This window comes from Mesoplodon bidens, assembly GCF_964165515.1.
Source record: "Mesoplodon bidens genome assembly, chromosome: 10".
Lineage (NCBI taxonomy): Eukaryota > Metazoa > Chordata > Mammalia > Artiodactyla > Ziphiidae > Mesoplodon > Mesoplodon bidens.
This window is the reverse complement of record NC_138172.1, coordinates 31,989,530-32,011,259: the sequence shown is the minus strand read 5'-3', so window position 1 is coordinate 32,011,259 and position 21,730 is coordinate 31,989,530. Positions and strand designations below refer to the sequence as shown.

Sequence of the window (21,730 nt, the reverse complement as noted above, 5' to 3'; positions counted from 1 at the left end):
CCGTGTACCGCAAAGAAAAAAAAAAAAAAAAAAAACAATGGAAGAAATTCCTTTCTGGCCCTTTAGATCAATCAAGAAAAACAAAATTGGAACTTAAGGTACGATACTAACCCCCAACCCCACTAAGTAGTGAGTAATTTATAAGGTACATCAAGTAACAAATCAAGATAATTGTGAACATGAATATATTACTGGATACAAACTTTGCATCTTCAAGTAAGCTCTTCCTGGGCTTATTTGTGGTTGCCTTCATGGTATTCTTTCTCTGAAAACCAGTCACTGAGAGTTTATGATTAGAAAGTTAACACTGAGGCTAGCCCACCTCAAGCTAAACACAAATTGAGACTATCCTTTATATTTTTAAAAGTAGCTTAATTTAAAATAGTCTGCTGACAAAATATAGAATATGAAAACGTCCAAATACAGGAAAAATGTATTAATAACTGGGAAAGGTGAATAACGCATGGTGGAAAAGATGTTGAGTTAGACTGCTCGGATCTGAATTCTAACTCCATCCAGTGGTATGCTAGTAAATACTTAACAACTGGTTCTTAGGAAAAGTTCCTGGTTTATACCATTTGCCAGTTTCTGTGGTGTAATTCTCCCTCTGTAGCTGATTGCAAGCTACCAACCTGAGATCACTGAATACAGAGCTGGGAAGAGATGCACATGGCTCGCTCTTGTGAGCCAGTGCAAGTGGGCTCGAGCACACTGCTGGTTCCACTACTTAGCAATGATGTGATCTGAAGCAAATCACTTAATTTATAATCCTCAAGTGTCTCATAACGCAGATCATAACACACCTACTTCAATGAACTATGAAGATTAAAAGACATTATCCATTTAAAGCACCTGCACAGTCCTTGGCACATAGTACATGATCTGGAAAAGTTAGCTATTACTATTTATAAAGTAGTGGATATGGATATAACCTTTCAGCCTCTATGAATAACTTTATTTTCAATAGTTGTTAATCATCACACAAACACGCTGTTTTCTAACCTCTTCACAAAGAGCTTCCAGATGGAGTGCCTCCAGTTTCTGGGTCATTTCCTTCCTCCGGGTCTTGAACCAACCATCAAAATTTGGAGATTTTAGAAAATGCCTATAAAAATAAATTTTTAAAAAGCAAAGTTTGATTATGACTTAACTTCCTCTCCTCAATACTTTTTCTACCTATAGCTAGGAGAACCATGTGAAACAATGTAATTTTTTAAAAAAAAGAATATGTTGGATTTCCCTGGTGGTCCAGTGGTAAAGAATCTGCCTTTCAACACAGGGGACGAGGGTTCAATCCCTGGTTAGGGAACTAAGATCCCACGTGCAGTGGGGCAACTAAGCCTGTGCGCCACAACTACTGAGCTCGCACGCCTCAACTAGAGAGCCCACACACCACAACTACAGATCCCACAAGCTCTGGAGCCCGTGCGCTGCAACTACAGAGCCCACGCGCTCTGGAGCCCCCGCGCCACAACTAGAGAAGAGAAAACCCGCATGACACAACTAAAGAGAAGCCCACACACTGCAATGAAGATCCTGCATGCCGCAACTAAGACCCGACACAGCCAAAAAATTAAAAAAAAAAAAAAGAATATGTTTAAGCCCAGTTTTTTGATTCATTTTTAAATAAAGCTCTATAGATGGATGAAATGGAAAAAAAAGGACCAACCGGTAAAGTCCAATCCAATCGCCTTTTATTCTAGAGGTCAGCTGAGGTCCTGTTTTCTCAAGTGTTTTCATAAATTCTTCTGGAAGGAACTGTCTTAACTGGGGTGGACTCTAGAAAACATGACATACTGTATTTAAAAATTAAAAATGGATATATTCACAGAAGTTAACTGCGGTTAGACAACTCAAATAGGAACTTAACTGAATATATTTATACCTTCCATGGAGAAATGCTTTTCTGCAAAGGCATCAAGCTTGCCACATATCTTTCCTAAGTCCAAGAAAAAAAAGTTAGTCGAAGTTAGGTGTTCTTACCCAGAGAGTCTTCAAAAATGTTTAAACTGACCTACTTAAAAAAAGGGGGCTTCCAAGTTTTTCATCATATGCTCTTTCAACGGACATCAACAACACCATCACTCGTCTCAATAGATACACTAAATTTAGATTGAATTGAGAAGTCAGACTTTCAATAAAAATTTAACTAAATCCCAGATAATCCAAAGAAATACCTATTTTTAATGATAATAATTAACCTTATTGAGTAACTGTGTGCCAGAAAATGTACTCAACATTTTACATGCGTGATCTCTTTTAACTCTTGCAACTATCCTTTGTGGCAGGTATTACTGGCAAACTGAGGCTTCAAAAGGCTAAGTAACCTGCCCAAGTTCACACAGCTTGAACTTGAATTCAGGTCTACTTGACTTCAGCCCATGCTCTTAATTAAGCACTACAGTAAAGTTCACTTACTTAAGCAAGCTGATTTAAATGGAACAAAATAAATTGACATCTATAGACTAAGAGAGAATATTTCTTCCCGAAGTATAAGAGCAAAGATTTCCAGACTGCCCTTCTATAATATTCTTAGACAGATTACATTAACAACTACATGAGTCTCTCTCTGATGCAGTCTCCAGACTAGGACCACATCATGGTACTGCCTTATACTGTGAGGCATAACTTTTAGTAAGTTAACATGATGTTCCACTGAACTTCAAAAAATAACTACAACATCTAGTCATTTATTTCATAAATATTTATTGAGTGCTACCATGTGACAGACTGAGGAAAAGGTAATGAACAAGACAGATAAGGGAACTACATCACAGAACTACATTCTCACAGGTATCATATCAAATTGTGCTCAAGAAAATAATATCAGATTTCAAAATTTCTGCTCTTTCCATTATAGTAAATGCAGATGATAACGGCAGCTACCCCATAGAGTTGTTAGGAGAATTAAACAAATTGTTGGCCTCTAGCGCCAGTGCTTGGCAGTCTTAAGAAAGCACCTGCTTAGCTCTGCATAGTGAAGTTCTTCTTCCCAGTGAAATCTATTTAGCCCAGACCATGATCCTAGGGAGTTGCTATTTAATTCTTTAGAAAGTATAATCAGTAAACATGTTTTTTCACCTGCACAGTATCCTGGGAATGTAATATTGGAAGTCTTGGGTATGCTCTGCAAGGAATAGGTACTATTGTAGGATGCTGGACTAATAATAGAATCCTAAAATGTTCAACCTCATCTCTACCCCAATGCCTCCTTCAAACAGTTCAAGCTTTGTCTTGATACCTCAGACAAAATGGAAATATAAGCATACAACATCACTGCTTAAAACCTCCCCATCTGCTTTGGGAACACAATCTGACTTTCTTAGCATGAAATAAAAAGTACAGATCGGGCTTCCCACGTGGCACAGTGTTTGAGAGTCCGCCTGCCAATGCAGGGGACACGGGTTCGTGCCCTGGTCCGAGAAGATCCCACATGCCGCGGAGCGGCTGGGCCCGTGAGCCATGGCCACTGAGCCTGCGCGTCCAGAGCCTGTGCTCCGCAACGGGAGAGGCCACAACAGTGAGAGGCCTGCGTACCACAAAAAAAAAAAAAAAAAAAGTACCGATCAAAAAATAATAAATAAATAAATAAATTACATCAGAGAAAGAAGCTCCAGTAGAACCCTTTAAGGTGCAAAATTCAATAATTATATAATATTTCACAAAAATTATCTCATTTAAGATTCACAACAACCCTGAAAAGTCTTTAGGAAAAGTGTAATCAGCCACATTTTACAGATAAAGAAATTGAGGGTCAAAGAAAGGAAGTGACTTACCAAATTACACAGTTAATACCAGAACAAAGAGTTCAGGTATCTTGCAAAGGGCTCTATTTTAATCACTACACACATGAGCAAGCAAAACAATTTAAGATAAGGTTTTGGTGGATGAAAAAAAAATCATGTGCCCTTCAACAAATCATTAAATTAAGCAAATACATATGCTAACTTACTAATGGAATGATGAAGCTTTGTGTCAGTTCCAAAAAATAACGTCGGAGAATAACGCTTTGAGCCTCAGAAGGACGCTTCTGTTGTACACCCTTAAAAGAGGAATAAAATGAGAACCTACATTCTAGTGTCAGAGAATACAAAATAATGAATGCTTATAGAAGTTTAGCTGATATGTAAATATGTATTTTACTTGATAGGAAAAAAACCCAAGAACTTCATCTTGAAGTAATATAATGTGAAGTTCACTGTGCAATATCCTGTAAAAAATCCTTAGAGCAAAATGTAAGACATTCATCCCATACTTTAAAATATTAGCTCACAACAAAGACTATATTTATTTCATACTTGTTGTATTAATAATATTTACATTTTCCAAAAAATGCTAACTATCCTATTAGGTGTTAAGCTACCTCATAGTACAGTCCACGACTTTCTCACTGTAACTCTTAAGTTTTCAGAAAGATTGGCACTAGATTGGTAGCTGCAGTCCCATATTTCTAGCCCATAATTGCTGCTACATTAGTCTCCTGATTTTCATGAAGCTTTGGTTCAAAGTCCAGAGTGCAGAAAGACTTCTTTTCATATTATTGTACATAAAGCACATGTTGCTTTACTGGATACTGCATACCTGAGTAAGGAAATTTAAATTAATAATATGAGCAAGTAATCACCTTCTGCAATTGTTTCATGATTTCTTCATCTCTATTTAGATATGGCTTATAAGAAGTATAAACTCCTAAGAAGTAAAGAAAAGAAAATAAGGTAAGCAGTATGACCCATTTACCCATATAGTATATGTTTTAAAAATTAATAAAAGTCAATACCAGGTTTAGAATCCAGAGTCTTTAGGTTCTTCAATTTTTTCACTTTAACCTGCTTAGGAATTTCACCTGAAGGAAACATCATAAAGATTCTTATAGTTATTTGAATTTCACATATCACAAAACTGGAATTTTCTAAGACTGATAATCCACTAACTGTTATTTACTTAGTCAGGGATGTTGTAGCTAAGGTATTCTTAACATCGGTGAATATTTAAGAGTTTATTCCTAGTACTTTAAAACTGGATAAAGGGAACACTGGGCTATATAACAGCATTACATAAACAATTGTGTAAATTATATAAAATGGATATTTGATCTTTCATTAATATCTATCATTACTTTAAAATTTCCCTTTTTGTCACTCAACTTAAATTTTAAAATCTTTGTGCTAAATATACGAAACATGAATAAGATACCATTTTGAATATGATGCCAAGTATAATACCATTTAAGAGTAAAGAGAATTGAAAGCAACTTCTAAGTTAATATGCAGACGTAGTATTCAAAGATTTTTTTTCTGGTACCGCCCCAAATTCTGCTTTTGCAGTGTAGAAACACTGCCACCAGGTGGTGATCGTGGAAGCCACAACCACAGGCCTGAGCCACAGGTGAACTGGACTCTGGACTCCTAAGCAGGGGTGCTGTGTTGCACAAAGGAGTATGAAGTAAAAGAGAGAAAAGATTATAGGATGAAATGTATGCATTGTTGAATACTGCTCCTGGGTAGAAAGAAAATCTGAAGACATGTGCAGCAAGGAAAGAGAAGAAAGTGAGCTACTGTAGCTCTGTGGAAGAGATTAAAAACAAGAGGCTTTGGGGACAGACTGAGAAACAATAGGAAAGAGTCCAGAAACACTCAGGTTTCTGGAATGTTTCTGATTTATTAGCTCACAGTTTTTACTTTGTCAACTTATTCTATATATTCCCACATACTAATTATTATTATTATTATTTTGGGCTGCGTTGGGTCTTCGTTGCTGCACACAGGCTTTCTCTAGTTGCGGCGAGCAGGGGCTGCTCTTTGTTGTGGTGCACAGGCTTCTTACTGCAGTGGCTTCTCTTCTTGAGCAGCAGGGGCTCTAGGCGCGCAGGCTTCAGTAGTTGTGGTGCGCAGGCTCAGTAGTTGTGGTGCACGGGCTCTAGGCACGTGGGCTCAGTAGTTGTGGCTCGCGGGCTCTAGAGCACAGGCTCAGTAGTTGTGGCACAGGCTTTGTTGCTCTGCGGCATGTGGGATCTTCTCAGACCAGGTATCGAACCCGGGCCCCCTGCATTGGCAGGCGGATTCTTAACCACTGCGCCACCAGGGAAGTCCCCCACGTACTAATTCTTATGAGAATGTCTCTCATCTTGAATGTTATCTCGCGGTTTTGCTTTCCAGAGTTCAGAGTAGCTTTTCATCAGAAGATTTGTAAAACTTTTTTTTTCTTAAAGTGCAGAATTAATACATATTTAACTATACAGATAACTAAATTCAAATCACTATCTGCCTCTGACTCTAAGAACCCAAAGAACATCACATGTCAAAACCACAACACTGGGCTTCCCTGGTGGCGCAGTGGTTGGGAGTCTGCCTGCCAATGCAGAGGACACGGGTTCGAGCCCTGGTCTGGGAGGATCCCACATGCCGCGGAGCAAGTAGGCCCGTGAGCCACGACTGCTGAGCCTGCGCGTCTGGAGCCTGTGCTCCGCAACAGGAGAGGCCGCGATGGTGAGAGGCCCGCGCACCGTGATGAAGAGTGGCCCCCGCTTGCCACAACTAGAGAAAGCCCTCACACAGAAACGAAGACCCAACACAGCCCTAAATAAATAAATAAATAAATAAATTAAAAAAAAAAAAAAAAAAAAAAAAAAAAAACCACAACACTTTGAATAAGTCTAAATATTTCTGTGCCTACTTTCTGTTTCCTTCTGCTCTAGATCACAAAGGACTTGCAACTCCTGTATCCATCAATGCCATTTATTATATATTATTTCCTGAAATTCATTGTGCAGAGGAACCAAATATCAGGGAGGAGAATAATTCAACAGTAGGTTTCATATATTCTTTACATTCAATAAGTTCTAGGTAATAATGAAGATATATAGTGATCCATATCAGCTTTGTTTAAAAGGCAAAGACAAGAATACTACCTGCGCAGCAATCTTCACTCACACAATTCCCCTCTGATTCAAGGGACCTCATCAGGTCTAAGATGCATACCTAACCCTGAACCCTAACCCTAGCCACCATAATTCTTACACTGTAGTACATAATAGACATAAAGAAAACTAGTCATAAAGATACATTGTCTATTGCCAAAAAAAGTTAAATGGTATTTGTCAAATATGTCTGGAAAATAAAATAAAAATGCCAGAAAATGAACTGAAGTCCTACAATTACAGATGTTTATTTTAATTTAAAAATACTTATTCAGGGCTTCCCTGGTGGCACAGTGGCTGAGAGTCCGCCTGCTGATGCAGGGGACACGGGTTCGTGCCCCGGTCCAGGAAGATCCCACATGCCACAAAGCGGCTGGGCCTGTGAGCCATGGCCACTGAGCCTGCGCATCCGGAGCCTGTGCTCCACAACGGAAGAGGCCACAACAGTGAGAGGCCCGCGTACCGCAAAAAAAAAAAAAAGCTTATTCAATGTCTGTTATGTACATGCACATAAGAGAGGGGTTTAACATTATTAAATTAATAATGTTCTGCACCTCTGCACATTTGCATAAGAATCTTCTACATTTAGGTCAAATGTTTTACCTTTGATTAAATGATCAAACCCAATTTCTGGTTAGAAATTCAGTTTATAATGTGATCCAATATACACTAGTAGAATTACTTTCTCTTTGAGGAATACTTGTTCAGTACCATTATCCTAGCATTACATTTCTTCATTTAGTAGGATTTGGGTGAACTAAAACTAAGTATAACCCATAAGAAGTAATCCCTTTATAGCACGAGGAATGATCCCTCTGCAGGGTTAAAACTATATATATATGTTTCTAATAAAGCTACGAACTTCTGGGCCCAGGAGAGCAAAATCTCAGTTCTGCTATGCCTTCCCTGCTGGTCCTACAGAACATACTTTTTCTGCAGTTTTACTGACCCTCTCAGATAGTCTTGAATTTTCAAAGCCAGGATCCTAGGCAGAGCTGTTGTGTTTCCTAACTTGTGTAGCATATGCAGTGGTCCTAGTCTTGAGATCAATGGGCAGAAAAGAAATATATCCCAAGATATATGCCCAGTACTCATAAATTAAAAGACAAATGGATTTTCATGAATGTGATACCAAAAACAGAGACAATAAAAGAAAATATTGATAAATTGGACTTCATCAAAATTAAAAACTTCTGTGCATCAAAGGATACTATCAAGGGCTTCCCTGGTAGCGCAGTGGTTGGGAGTCCGCCTGCCGATGCAGGGGACACGGGTTCGTGCCCCGGTCCGGGAAGATCCCACGTGCCGCAAAGCGGCTGGGCCCGTGAGCCATGGCCGCTGGGCCTGGGTGGCCGGGGCCTGTGCTCCGCAGTGGGAGAGGCCACAACAGTGAGACGCCCGCATACCGCAAAAAAAAAAAAAAAAGGATACTATCAAGAGAGTGAAAAGACAACCCACAGGAGAATATATTTACAAAGCATACATCTAATAAGGCATTAGTATCCAGAATATAAAGAACTACAACTCAACAAAAAAACCAACCCAATTAAAAAACAGGGGAAGTGGACTTCCCTGGTGGTGCAGTGGTTAAGAATCTGCCTGCCAATGCAGGGGACATGGGTTTGATCCCTGGTCCGGGAAGATCCCACATGCCGCAGAGCAACTAAGCCTGTACGCCACAACCGGCTGAGCCTGTGCTCTGGAGCCCACGAGCCACAACTACTGAGCCCACGTGCCACCACTAACGAAGCCCACACGCCTAGAGCCCGTGCTCCACAACAAGAGAAACCACCGCAATGAGAAGCCTGCGTACCGCAATGAAGAGTAGCCCCCGCTCACCACAACTAGAGAAAGCCCGTGCACAGCAATGAAAACCCAACAGAGCCAAAAATAAATAAATAATTTTTTTTTAAATGGGAAAAGGACTTGGAAAGACATTTCCCCAAAGGAGACATAGAAATGGCCAATGAGCACATGAAAAGATGTTCAACATTACTAATCATTAGGGAAATGTAAATCAAAACTACAATAAGATATCACCTTACACCCATTAGGCTACTATCAAGAAAACAGAAAATAACAAGTGTTGGTGAGGATGTGGAGAAATTGATACCCTGTGCACCACTGGTGAGAATGTAAAATGAAAACAGTATGGCAGTTCCTCAAAAAATTAAACATGATGACTATATGGTCCAGCAATTCCACTTTTAGGTATACAGTTGACCCTTGAACAACATGGGTTTGAACTGCCTGGGTCCACTTATACACAGATTTTTTTCTTTTTCTGATGAATATATATAGTACTACAAGATTTGCAGTTGGCTGAATCCACAGATGTAGGACTGTGGATACAAAGGGCCAACTATGGGAGTTGAACATCCTTGGATTTTGGTATCTGTGGCAGGTCTTGGACCCAATCCTCTGTTGATACCAAGGGATGACTATATACCCAAAAGAAGTGAAAGCAGGGACTGGAGATATTTGTACACCCATGTTCACAGTATTATTCACATAGCTAAAAGATGGAAACAAGCCAAGTATCCATCAACAGATGAATGGATAAGCAAAATGTGGTATATACATATGATGGAATATTTTTCAGCCTTAAAAAGGAAGGAAATTTTGACACATACTACAACATGGATGAACCTTGAGGACATTATGCTCAGTGAAATAAGCCAGCCACAAAAGGACAAGTAGGTAGGATTCCACTTACATGAGATATCCAGAATAGTCAGATTCACAGAGACAGAAAGTGGAATAGTAGTTGCCAAGGGGTGGGGCGGGGGCGATGTGGAGTGAATAGGGAGCTACTGTGCAATAGTTTCAGTTCTGCAAAATGAAAAGAGTTCTGTGGGTAGATGGTGGTGATGGCAGCACAACCATGTCAATGTACTTACTGCCACTGAACTGTACACTTAAAAAATGATTAAGATGGTACATTTTATGTTATGTATATTTTACCACAGCTTTTTTTAAAAAGGAATAAAATTCTAATACATGCTACAGCATGGATGAATCTTGAAAATGTTATGCTAAGTGAAATAAGCCAGACACTAGAGGAGAAATACTGTATGAGTCATAGAAACAGAAATTAGAATAGAGTTTACTAGGGGCTGGGAGATGAGAGGAATGAAGAGTTATTGTTTCATGGCTACAGATCTTCTGTTTGAGATGATGCAAAGTTCTGGAAATGGATAGGGGTGACGGTTGCACAACACTGTTAATGTACTTAATGCCACCGAATTGTACACTTCAAAATTGTTGGAATGGTAATTTTTATGTTATATATATTTTGCTATAATAGAAAAAATTTTAAGATAAGTGGGAAAAAGTATCATAAACATACTAAACTTAATGAAATTTTGCATGTCTGTTAAGACCTGTGCTCAAACACCACCATCCAGTCCCAGAAATAGGTACTATAATCTTGCTCAAAATTATTTAAACACCCCTGGTGTCATTGTTCACAACGTATCACCTCTACTAATTGAACAAGGACCAAACTGAGGACACTGACACTCTCTACCATCCACTCCTCAATGACCACTAAGGATCTATAAAACATAATGTTTCCATACAACATCATCACTCTCCTATAGAAAAAGTGATACCTTTTTCTATATGATATGGTCCAAATACTCTGGTGACAGAAATAATCCAAGGGAACACAGCATCTCATCCCTAAAATAGGCTGCTTAAAATAAAGTGTAATTAATATTCCATATATGCCCTTATGCCCATTTTGAAAAATAAACTCAAGAAGTGTCCCCTCCCCTCCCTTAGTCCTAGGTCCTACTTTTAAATGGTAACTTCACCTGTCTGAAGAGGATTCTCAGAGCAGCAAAAATATTAGCTGTCAAGACATCACAAGAAAAGAAAATCCCTCATGGATGAAGATGTAAAAATCCTCAAAAAAAATTAGCAAACTAATAATAAGAATAATAATAAAGGACTATACACCATAACCAAAAGGGATTTATTTAAGGAATGTGAGGTCGGTTTAACATAAAAAATCAATTAATTTAGTATACTGTATTAATAAAGGACAAAAAGTACATGATGATCTCCACAGATACAGAAAAAGCATTTAACAAAATTCAACACCAATTCATTATAATCTTTTTCAACAAACTAGGAACAGAGGGCTACTTCCTCAACTTGATAAAGGACATCTATGGAAAACTACATCTAACATCATAATTAGTCCTGTATATTGAAAACTACAAAACATTGCTGAGAAAAATTAGAGAAGATATAAACAATGGAGAGACATTCCAAGTTCCTGGAATGGAAGACTCAGTATTTTTGAGATGGCAATTCTCCTCCAAACTGATTACATATTCCCTATGTAATCAACACAATCCCTAACAAAATCCCAGTTAGCTTTTTTGTTTTCTGCCCATTTGACAAAAATTGGCAAAGTAATCCTAAAATTTATATGGAAATGCAAAACACCCAGAATAGCCAAAACTATTTTGGAAAAGAACAATAAAGCTGGAAGACATATTTCCTGATTTCAAAACTTACTATAAAATTACAGTAATCAAGAGGTTGTACTGGTATAAAGATAAGACACTGATCTATAGATCAATGCAACAGAAACAAGAGTCCAGAAATAAACCCTTAGATTTATGGCCAACTGATTTTCCAAAAAGGTATCAATGCAATTCAATGGCAAAAGGATAGTCTTTTCAAAAAATGATGCTAAGACAACTGAATATCAACATGCAAAAAAAGATGATTTTATAACCTTACCTCACATCATAAACAAAAATTAACTCCAAGTAGTTCCTAAATGTAAGTGCTAACACAATAAAATTTTTAGAAGAAAACATAGAAGAAAATCTTTGTGACCTTGGATTAGGCAACAAGTTCTTAGATAAACATCAAAAGCCTATTTCATAAAATAAAAAAATTGATAACCTAGACTTCATCAAAATTAAGTACTTTTGCACTTCAAAAGATGTCCTTAAGAAAACACAAAAGAGGGCTTCCATGGTGGCGCAGTGGTTAAGAGTCCGCCTGCCAATGCAGTGGACACGGGTTTGAGCCCTGGTCTGGGAGGGTCCCACATGCTGCAGAGCAGCTAAGCCCGTGCACCACAACTACCGAAGCCCGCACACCTAGAGCCCGTGCTCAGCAACAAGAGAAGCCACCACAATGAGAAGCCCGCACACCGCAACAAAGAGTAGTCCCCGCTCGCTGTAACTAAAGAAAGCCCGCATGCAGCAACAAAGACCCAATGCAGCCAAAAATGAATGAATGAGTTAATTTTAAAGAAACAAAAAGAGAAGTCAAATACTGTGAGAAAATATCTGCAAATCATATATCTGAAAACAAACTTGTGTCCAAAATAAAGACCTCGTACAACAAAATAATAAGACAAATAACCTAATTTTAAAATGGACAAAAGATTTAAATCAACATTTCATAAAAGAAGATACACAAATGACTAATAAGTAGATGAAAAGATGCTCAACATCATTAGTCAATAAGAAAAAGCAAATTAAAACCTGCATTTTAAACCCAGTAGAATGGTTATAATGAAAAAAAGAGACCATATCAAATGTTGGCAGGGATGTGAGGAAACAGGAACCCTCATACACTGCTGGTAAGAATGTAAAATAGTGGGTCACTTCGGAAAACAGTTTGGCAGTTTCTTAAAAAGTTAAACAGACTTATCAACCCATGCTACTTTACCAGTGATCTTTGCAAAAGTTCCTCTACTTACATCCCCAACAGAAAGCCTTTTCTTATTGGAAAAAGACAATAAACAGTAGTCTACTATATTACGATTAATCAAATAGTTTAGATTAATAGGAAAAAACCAAGAAAGTAAATGTCAAGATTAAATTAAGAGTAAAAAAAAAACCTTTCCATATCTTCTCATAGATGAGACTCTAGTGACTGCTGTGCTCTGAATTATCAGACAGAACACTAACGAAAGGCAAGGGATCATGATATTTACAGAGTGCCATAAGTCAGACACTGTGTTCAATCCTCCCAGCAGACAAAGAATTGCAGGCTTAAAGAGGCTGTTCTGCCTAAGGTCACACAGATCTGACGGCCAAGGTAAAGCCCTTTGCCCTTTCCTCTATTTCATAAGGTTTCTAAGGATTCCAGTCTAAGATTGAGTCTAATATTTGTAAATAATATGATTTAAAATGTTATTCCCTAATATGTCATCTAGATTTATTTATATTCCAGAAGGGATATTTTATAAAATAATCATATTAAATAATGTCTTAAATATAACACCCATGTACACCAAAGGAAAAGTCTTTAAAAGTAACATATCATAAAGTTATTAGAAATATTTTAGATAGCTCACGTCTCAACTATTTCCATGGAAAATTCAGGAATGCCCAGTGAGAAAATGTCAGAGGTACCATTAAATTGTCATCCAGGTTAACAAAATTGCCAACTTCAGAATTCATTTACTCATTTAGTAAACATTCATTAAACAGCTACCATGAACAAGGTACTACATGTCTTTTTTCAAGGAAAGCACGGCCTTTTGACCACTTCCTTAATCAATACCAGTGCCACAGAAATGTATAATTCTTGTTTGGAGTTCTAGTTGAGAATTTTGTGTCAAATTGATTAATTCGAACTTTCTATAAGGTTTTATTCAAGCAGTGTTGGAAAATCCTGTTTAATTGGGCTTATACATATACAAAAAGTAGCTCAAATTTTTGAGGTTTCATGAAACCTCAAAATAATTCAATGTTTAAAACATTGTAGGTGCATTTTTTTGGTAGGTGGACACGATGGGTTATACATATAAGAATCTGTATATTTTAGCTGGAAGTTATGCTGTTCTCCAAAGGCTTTTATTCAAGTTGCCTGAAAGAAGGTTGCCATCAACATAATTAAAAAGTAATGAAGCAGTGAAAACAAAGGAAGAAATAAACCTGCTCATCCACCTTACATACTAAAACGAGAACACCAAGTTTATACTTTACCTGCAGGTTTAAGGTCTCCTATCCGAATAATGTGTGGCCAGTGCTGGAGTGTTTTTGCAAAAAAAGGGTTGGTTACTCCTAATATGACTGAGGGCCTACATTAAAACAAAACAAAACAAAACCAAAGTGAGGAAAAAATGAATGTTCCATCAGTTTACAATTTATTTTGAGTGAACTACTGTTTACTCAAAGATTACTAAAATAATCTTTTCCTTCATTGGTACCACATATCAACTACATTCCAGGCACCATTTTTAGCACTAGGTATATAAAGATGAAAAGACATGGTCTTTCTAAAAGTACACAGGAAAAGCGGTATACATAACCAATTATGATACCAGAAATTAGAATACAGTAAAGGTGGTATAAAATGTACAATTATTACAAAGGAGAAACTATGTCTACCAGGGGATTAAAGGACAGACTCACCAAAGAGATGACATTTGCACAAAGATATGAAAGATGAATAGGAGGTTTTTTTTGAAGGATAGTTGATATATAACATGATATAAGTTATGAACAGGAGTCTTTTGCCAGGTGGATAACCGAAGAAAATGTGATGCAGGAGAATGAATAGTATGTGCAAAGCAATGAAGTGAGATCAAAGTCTGTTTGTAAAACTACATATAGTTCAGCATTCCTAGAGCACAAAGCAGGAAGAATGAATACTCAGAAATGAAAGCAGATGGGCAGATGCTGGCCAGATCATTCAGTACCAACTTAATATGCTAAGAAATTCAGATGTTATCTTGTAGGCAAACAGAAGCTACTAGAGAACTGAGTGGAGGAATGTTACATGAACAAAAATGTACTTATTAGAAAGATCACTCTGGGGGAAATTTGAAAGATGCTCTGCAAAAAGGGGAAGAGGTTTGGGAAAAGCAACAGCAAATACAAGAAAGACTGGAGGTAGTAAGACTAGGAAGAGAGCTCTGGAAAGAAGATAACAAATGTTATGAGAGATATTTTAGGATGTTGAATTGACAGAATTTGGTGAAACTTCAGGTGGAGCACATTAAGAATGAGAAATTTATGACAATTTAGGTTTTTGATAACTAAGTGAAAAGAAGCACCATTCATGATGTAGGAAGAGGCATGGAACTAGGGAAGAAAAGAAGGAGACAAAAAGAATTCAGTTTGAACATGTTTAGTTTTGGGTGCCATTAAAATGTCCAGGTGGCAATACGATAAAAAAACAACAACAAAAACCTGGACAGAGGTTGAGACCTTGCAAAGATTTCAACTAGGAAGATAAATTTCAGTCAGCAGTATATAGGTGTTAACAGAGACCGTGGGTACAGATAAGACTGTACAGAAAGAAATATCAGTCTGAAATCAGAACCCAGAACACAATACTGGAGAACACCAACATTTAAGGGGTTGGCAGAGAAAAAGAAGTCTGCACAGGAGACTGAGATGCACCACCAGACAGCCAGGTGAGACGGTACCAAAGATTAAAATGTTTTCAACGTCAATACAGTAAGTGTTACAAGAAAGGGAAGGCAGGAAAAACAGGGGAATAACATGCCCACAGGTTCAAGGCAGTGAGAAAGGTCTTGATGACTTTGGCAAGAACTTCAGCGGAGATAAAGAAATCAACCTGCAATGAACGGAGAAGCAACCAGGAAACCAAGAAGTGGAGAGGGTAAATGGAAATTTTTGTTGTTATTCTAGAAACTTAGCTATGAAAAGAAGGTGAACAACAGAGCAGGAACTAAAGGGGAAAGGTAAGATATTTTTTCCCCTTTTACAGATTGGGAAGAAATTTTATATGTTTATATGCTGATTCAATGAAGAGGGAGAAGGAAAAGGAAGTTATAGAGCAAGAAGAGACAACTGATGCTATAAGGGGTCCTGAAGTAGAGAACGAAGATAGAAGTAAAAGTAGTCAGATAGCTATTAAATTAGAGGGATTAGCTATTAATTAGTGGAAGACAATATAGCTTCCACTAACAAATAAGATCAAAGAAAATAGGATAATGACTCTTGAAATGTGAAATTATTACCAGCAGCTCCTCAAAACTTCCTTTATAAAATCAATCTGCCAATAAGTTCAAAATTTAAACTTTTCAATTATTACCAAAAATAATTCGACATAATTTGGTTATAAAGGTTATACTTGCTAATACAAGTTATTTTGTTTACTCACGGGGCTTGAGTACGGGTGGTATATTCTTTGAATTCACTATCATGAATAGTGAAATAAGGTCGGAAATCACTGAAGTACTTTAATGGAGAAATACAGCTGTAGAGCAAGAATAACATGTAAAACAAAGGACAGAAATTAAAGGCCCTACTCAATAACTATAAAACATCTATACACAGAGTTTACCCCAGTGGGATCATCTATCTATAACTCATTTCAGGAAACTAGAAAGACCAATGGAAAAATGTAATGTAGATGGCATACCAAAAACACACTGGATTTGGGGCAGAAGATGGGGTGAAATTCTGGCTCTATCATTCATTAGCTACATGTCTTTTACTAGACACTGACCATTCATGCAACTGATTTTTATCAGGTGCTAACTTTATGTAAGTGAATGAATGTGCTTATTACCCAGAAAATCAAAAACATGGAATCTGAATTAATTTTCTCATCAATAAATGGTGCTATAATGAGCACTACCTTCTTACAGGATTATTGTGTAGATCAATGCAATGAGTGTGCAAACATATCACAGGTGGTAAACTGTTGCAACTATCACCATGAGGAACCAAATATACTCACTTAACAAGTGCCAATACAGTCTCTGACGACTCTGATGGTGACGGTGCCATGACCACGAGGGGCTCACCCAACAGCACCAGCTCCCAAAGCATCTGACTATGAAGGAAAACTGGGCAGAAACACCTGAAAGGTGTTTACGCAGCAGAGACACTGTTATTTATCCATCCCTGTTTTTTTTAAGTTCCCATATAATCATTCTAAAAACTTCACATTGATACAATTCTTCCAGCTATGTGTACCTTGACCTGACATACAAATTCATTTAGAATATGGTGATGCAGACTTCCCTGGTGGCGCAGCAGTTAAGAATCCGCCTCCCAATGCAGGGGACACAGGTTCGAGCCCTGGTCCGGGAAGATCCCACATGCCGCGGAGCAACTAAGTCCGTGCTCCACAACTACTGAGCCTGCGTTATAGAGCCCGTGAGCCACAACTACTGTAAGCCCATGCGCCTACAGCCCGAGCTCCGCAACAAGAGAAGCCACCACAATGAGAAGCCCGCGCATTGCAACAAAGAGTAGCCCCCGCTCACTGCAACTAGACAAAGCCCACGTACAGCAACGAAGAACCAACGCGGGCAAAAAAAAAAAAAAAAAAAAGAATATGGTGATGCACATAGATATAAGTTCCTTTTATCCACACAAAAATATATAGCAATTTTACTTGTTCCAATTTTACAAAATTAAATATAATATATTAACACACAGAATGGCTAACAAACGATAAAAGCATATAAAATAATTATTAAATTATTGTACCATATAGTACATCTAGTTTATCAATATTGCTGTCACATTTGAATTTCTATTCTATTTTGAAGGAAAAAAGAAAAATTAATTTTCCAAAGGATGTTTACTGGATGTACTTAATTTCAAAGCCAATGCTTTCAATATTAAAGAATGAGGAAAACAAATCACAAGGAGGTGTTCTAACGCCAAACAACAGAATGCTTTCCTAAGCAGATCCTCCCCCTACAGAAATGTTGCATATTTTTACAGTAGCCGTGGAATTAAGCAGAAGCCTATAGGACAAAACTCTGGTACATTACCTAGCCTAAGTTAATTTGATAACTTTTACTTATTTAGTAATTTCCTCCTAGTAGGGTCAAAATTTTTCCTAGTAGATTAGAGGGGGAAAAAACTACGTTATCTATTTATAAAAATCATAACCAAAAAAAAAATCATAACCAAAGGACTTTCCTGATGGCACAGTGGTTAAGACTCCATGCTCCCAATGCAGGGGGCCCGGGTTCAACCCCTGGTCAGGGAACTAGATCCCACATGCGTGCTGCAACTAAGAGTTCACATGCCACAACTAAGGAACTGGCAAGCCGCAACGAAGGAGCCCGCTGGCCGCAACTAAGGAGCACACGTGCTGCAGCTAAGGAGGCTGCCTGCTGCAACTAAGATCTGGTGCAACCAAATAAATAAAGTAAATGTTAAAAAAAAAAAGTAATCAATCTACCTACCTGAAAACATACACACACAAGAAAGAAAAGAAAAAATACAAGTAACTTTTAAGTGTAAAAATATGAAACAAATCTGTGAGATGGAAATCAAGGAAAGTTCATTTTAACTATTCAAAGGCAAGAAGAGAAATGTGAAGGAAGGGCAAAAAAACAAAAATAAAAACAATAAACAGTTCAAGGATAAGGCAAAGGAACTCTTCCTCCTTCCTTCCTAAACAATTCAATCCTGCAGCAAAACACAGTGCATGGTAGGCATCTCTGCCAGGAGGGAAAGAAAGCCCTTTGGCCTGAAGAGCGTATCAGGGCTTGTGTGAGATAAGGCAGACATCCATGTGGAGGGGGTGGCTTGTCGTGGGGGTGTTGGAACCCTAATGTAGTGAGAAAGGTGTGCATGTGTGGAGGTGATCTGATTTGGAGTGACACAGCCCAGGAATTGTGAGGGGCATGGAGGGGCAGCAGGTGCAGAGGGTCAGAGCCAGAGTGGGCTGAGGAGGCTGTCCATGGTGGGGTGTCGGAGCAGAGGAATGAGGGTGAACGTATGGAGGGGTGGCCTGCAGTAAGGTGTAGAAGCACAAGTAGGGAAAGGAGGGATCCATGTGGGGGCTGGCTTGGCATTGGGAGTCAGAGCACAACAGGGTGAGGATGGCATCCACATAGAGAGGTGGCCTAACGTGGGGTATAGAAGCCTGACTGGGGCAAGAGGGAAACCACGTGGGGGGTCAATCAGGCATGGAACAGGGCCTAAGCAGGGTAAGGAGGGTGTCCATGAAGAAGAGCAGCCATGTGGGCAGTTTCAGAGCCCAAGAAGGATAAGAAAGGCATTTCCTCAGAGGAGAAGGTTGCACCAGAGACGCGAGATTGGTTACTAACATGGGACCGATCAAATAAGTAAATGAATCAAGGATAATAGGATGTAGCTCCTCTGTCAGAGAAAAGAAATACAAATATGAAAAGGGAAAAAAGTAGAGTGAACGCTGTCATGTTGCACCAGAATTAGGGGTATTGGTGTGACTTTATAGTTTTCAATATATATGGATATAGAAATAAATATGTATGTAAAAGTGTTTAAATATTATATATGAGTGTGTATGTATACATGCATTTACAGATACATATTTTCCTTAGCTCTGTCCACTGAGAGGGATATTCCCTTAGCAAGGAGCACAACTAGTGCCCAGATCTTGACTTCTAAATCCTATTCTCTACTAAGTAGCTGATTCCAGGGCTGGGGAAGAGAAAATACAAGATGATCTTGGAACCCAACAGAACTGAAAACATATGTCCACACAAAGGCTTATATACAAATGTTCACAACAGCATTATACATAACAGCCAAAAAGTGGAAACCATCCAAATGTCCTTCAATGGATTAATGTATGTGGTATATCCATACAATGGAATACTATTCAGCCATAAAAAGAATGAAGTAATGATTCATGTTACTGCATGGATAAACCATGAAAATAATATGCTCAGTGAAAGAAGGTAGACACAAAAGGTCACATATTATATGACTCTATCCATATGATATGTCCAGAATAGACAAATCAAAAGAGACAAAGTGGATTAGTGGTTACTAGGGGCTGCAGGGAAGAGGCCACGGGGACTAACTGCTAATGGGGTACAGGGTTACTTTTTGAGTGATGAAAATGCTATGGAACTAGACAGTAGTAATGGTTGCACAACTCTGTGAATATATTAAAAACAAATGAATTGTATACTTTGAAAGAGTGAATATTATGTATATATGAATTATATACCAATTTTTTTAGTTAGGAAAAAAAAGATAAGCCTGGAACAAACAAGTTAGTGTTTCAAGAATGAAAAGGATATGACAAAAAAAGAAAAACAGAGGCCAGCTTGAAATGGATTCTCACTGGCCAAACTGGGGACAATTTGAACATCAAAACCAATGAAAATAATGGATTTTAATAACCTGTTGAATAAAACAAGAAACCAAAAATCCATACAGATATACATACATGGTGCAATGTTTTAAAATATTTCTACAGATTCTTTGACACTCCTTTTAAAGCACTGAGCCTATTTCTTGCCCTCTTAGGTGGGCTGGGTTAGTGGCTTGCACTTAATGAAGAGTAAATTAAAGAAATAATATACAACTTTTTTTTCAATAATCGTTGAACAAATGAACCTTTAATAGCAGTTACACCATTGAGGTGTCCAGATCCAACATCGAGGTCATAAACCCTACTGTCAATATGGACTCTAGCATAGGATTGCGCTGTTATCCCTAGGGTAACTTGTTCCGTTGATCAATTTTTGGATCAATAAGTGATATTATGCTTTGGCTAGTGGGCCTAAGCTTTAATCACTCGGAGGTTTTTTTGTGCTCCGAGGTCACCCCAACCGTGTGGCATGTGGGATCTTAGTTCCCCGACCAAGGATCAAACCCACGCCCCATACAGTGGAAGTGCAGAGTCCTAACCACTCGACTTCCAGGTAAGTCCCAATAATATACAGCTTTGAAGCCTGAGTCATAAAAGACATTGTGACTTCAGCTTTCTCTCAGATTACCTGCTGAATGCTGTGAGAACATTTAAGCAGCCCTTTGGAAACGTCCACATGGCTGGAAATGAAGGTCGCCTGCCAACAGTCACAAGGAACTGTGACCATCAGCCAACAGCCAAAGTAGCTTTCTAGGGAAGCAGACCCTCCAGCCCCACTTGTCCAACTGACTAAAACCTCAGCTGACATCTTGACTGAAACCTCACAAGAGATCTAGAACTAGAACCATCCAACTGAGCAGTCCCCAGATTCCTAACTCTCAGAAACTGTGTGAAATAATGTTTGTTCTTTCAAACGTGTAAGTATTGGGGTAACTTATTACACAACAATAAATAAATAATATACATAGTTTCAACATATCTCCTCACAAAATATTTAACTACAAAAGGAAAAAGAATAATTATCAATGGAGAGGCTTGGAGAACACCACACTAATAAAGAGACCAAAGTGAACATTATCAGCAATGAGGCAAGCCAACCTTGTGTGCTACGTCCTGGCCAAAGATACAGAGCCTGAATCTTATCATGAGTAAATCCCAGACAAACCTAAGCTGAGGGATTTCCTGTAAAATAACTGTCCTGTAATCCACAAGAATGTCAGGGCCATGAAAGGAAGACTGAGGAGCTATTCCAGACTGAGACTAAACAACCGTGACATCTAAATGCAACAGACGGTTCTGAACTAGATATTATTGTGACAACTGGACACATTGGAATGTGGTCTTAGTATTAGATGGTATTAATTTATCAATGTTAATTTCCCAATTTTTATGGTTGCATTGAGTCCTTACTTGTAGGAAACAGACACCAAAGTATTAAGGGAAGATGGGGCATCAGGTCTCCAACTTACCATCAAATGGTTCTAGGAAAAAAAAGTTTACTGTACTGACCACTTTTCTGTAAATCTGTGATTGTTTCAAAATTTTATATAGATACATAAATTTTATATAAATAATTATATATGTAAAATTTTGAAATAATCACAAATTTACAGAAAAGTGATCAGTACAGTATATATGTATAATTTTTTAATATATAATTTATATATATTATATATGTATATTTATAATTTTAAAATAAGCAAAGGAAAAATGGAAAAGACCTATATGGAAACATCTGAC

At 38.0% G+C, this 21,730-nt stretch overlaps 1 protein-coding gene across 2 annotated transcripts in view; it reads right to left on the bottom strand.

Moving 5' to 3' along the window:
• DENND6A (DENN domain containing 6A) overlaps positions 1–21,730 on the bottom strand; it is a 53,335-nt gene that overhangs the window by 3,232 nt on the left and 28,373 nt on the right. The window contains exons 10-18 of one of the 2 annotated variants that reach the window (XM_081247450.1): positions 16,616–16,738; positions 16,034–16,129; positions 13,885–13,979; positions 4,778–4,843; positions 4,625–4,689; positions 3,953–4,042; positions 1,886–1,939; positions 1,670–1,779; positions 1,003–1,105 (exon numbers count right to left, since the gene is read on the bottom strand). In XM_081247450.1, coding sequence (XP_081103576.1) covers positions 1,003–1,105; positions 1,670–1,779; positions 1,886–1,939; positions 3,953–4,042; positions 4,625–4,689; positions 4,778–4,843; positions 13,885–13,979; positions 16,034–16,129; positions 16,616–16,738 — 802 coding nt within the window. The remainder of the gene's footprint in view (positions 1–1,002; positions 1,106–1,669; positions 1,780–1,885; positions 1,940–3,952; positions 4,043–4,624; positions 4,690–4,777; positions 4,844–13,884; positions 13,980–16,033; positions 16,130–16,615; positions 16,739–21,730) is intronic. The other variant, XM_081247451.1, reaches the window with a different exon arrangement.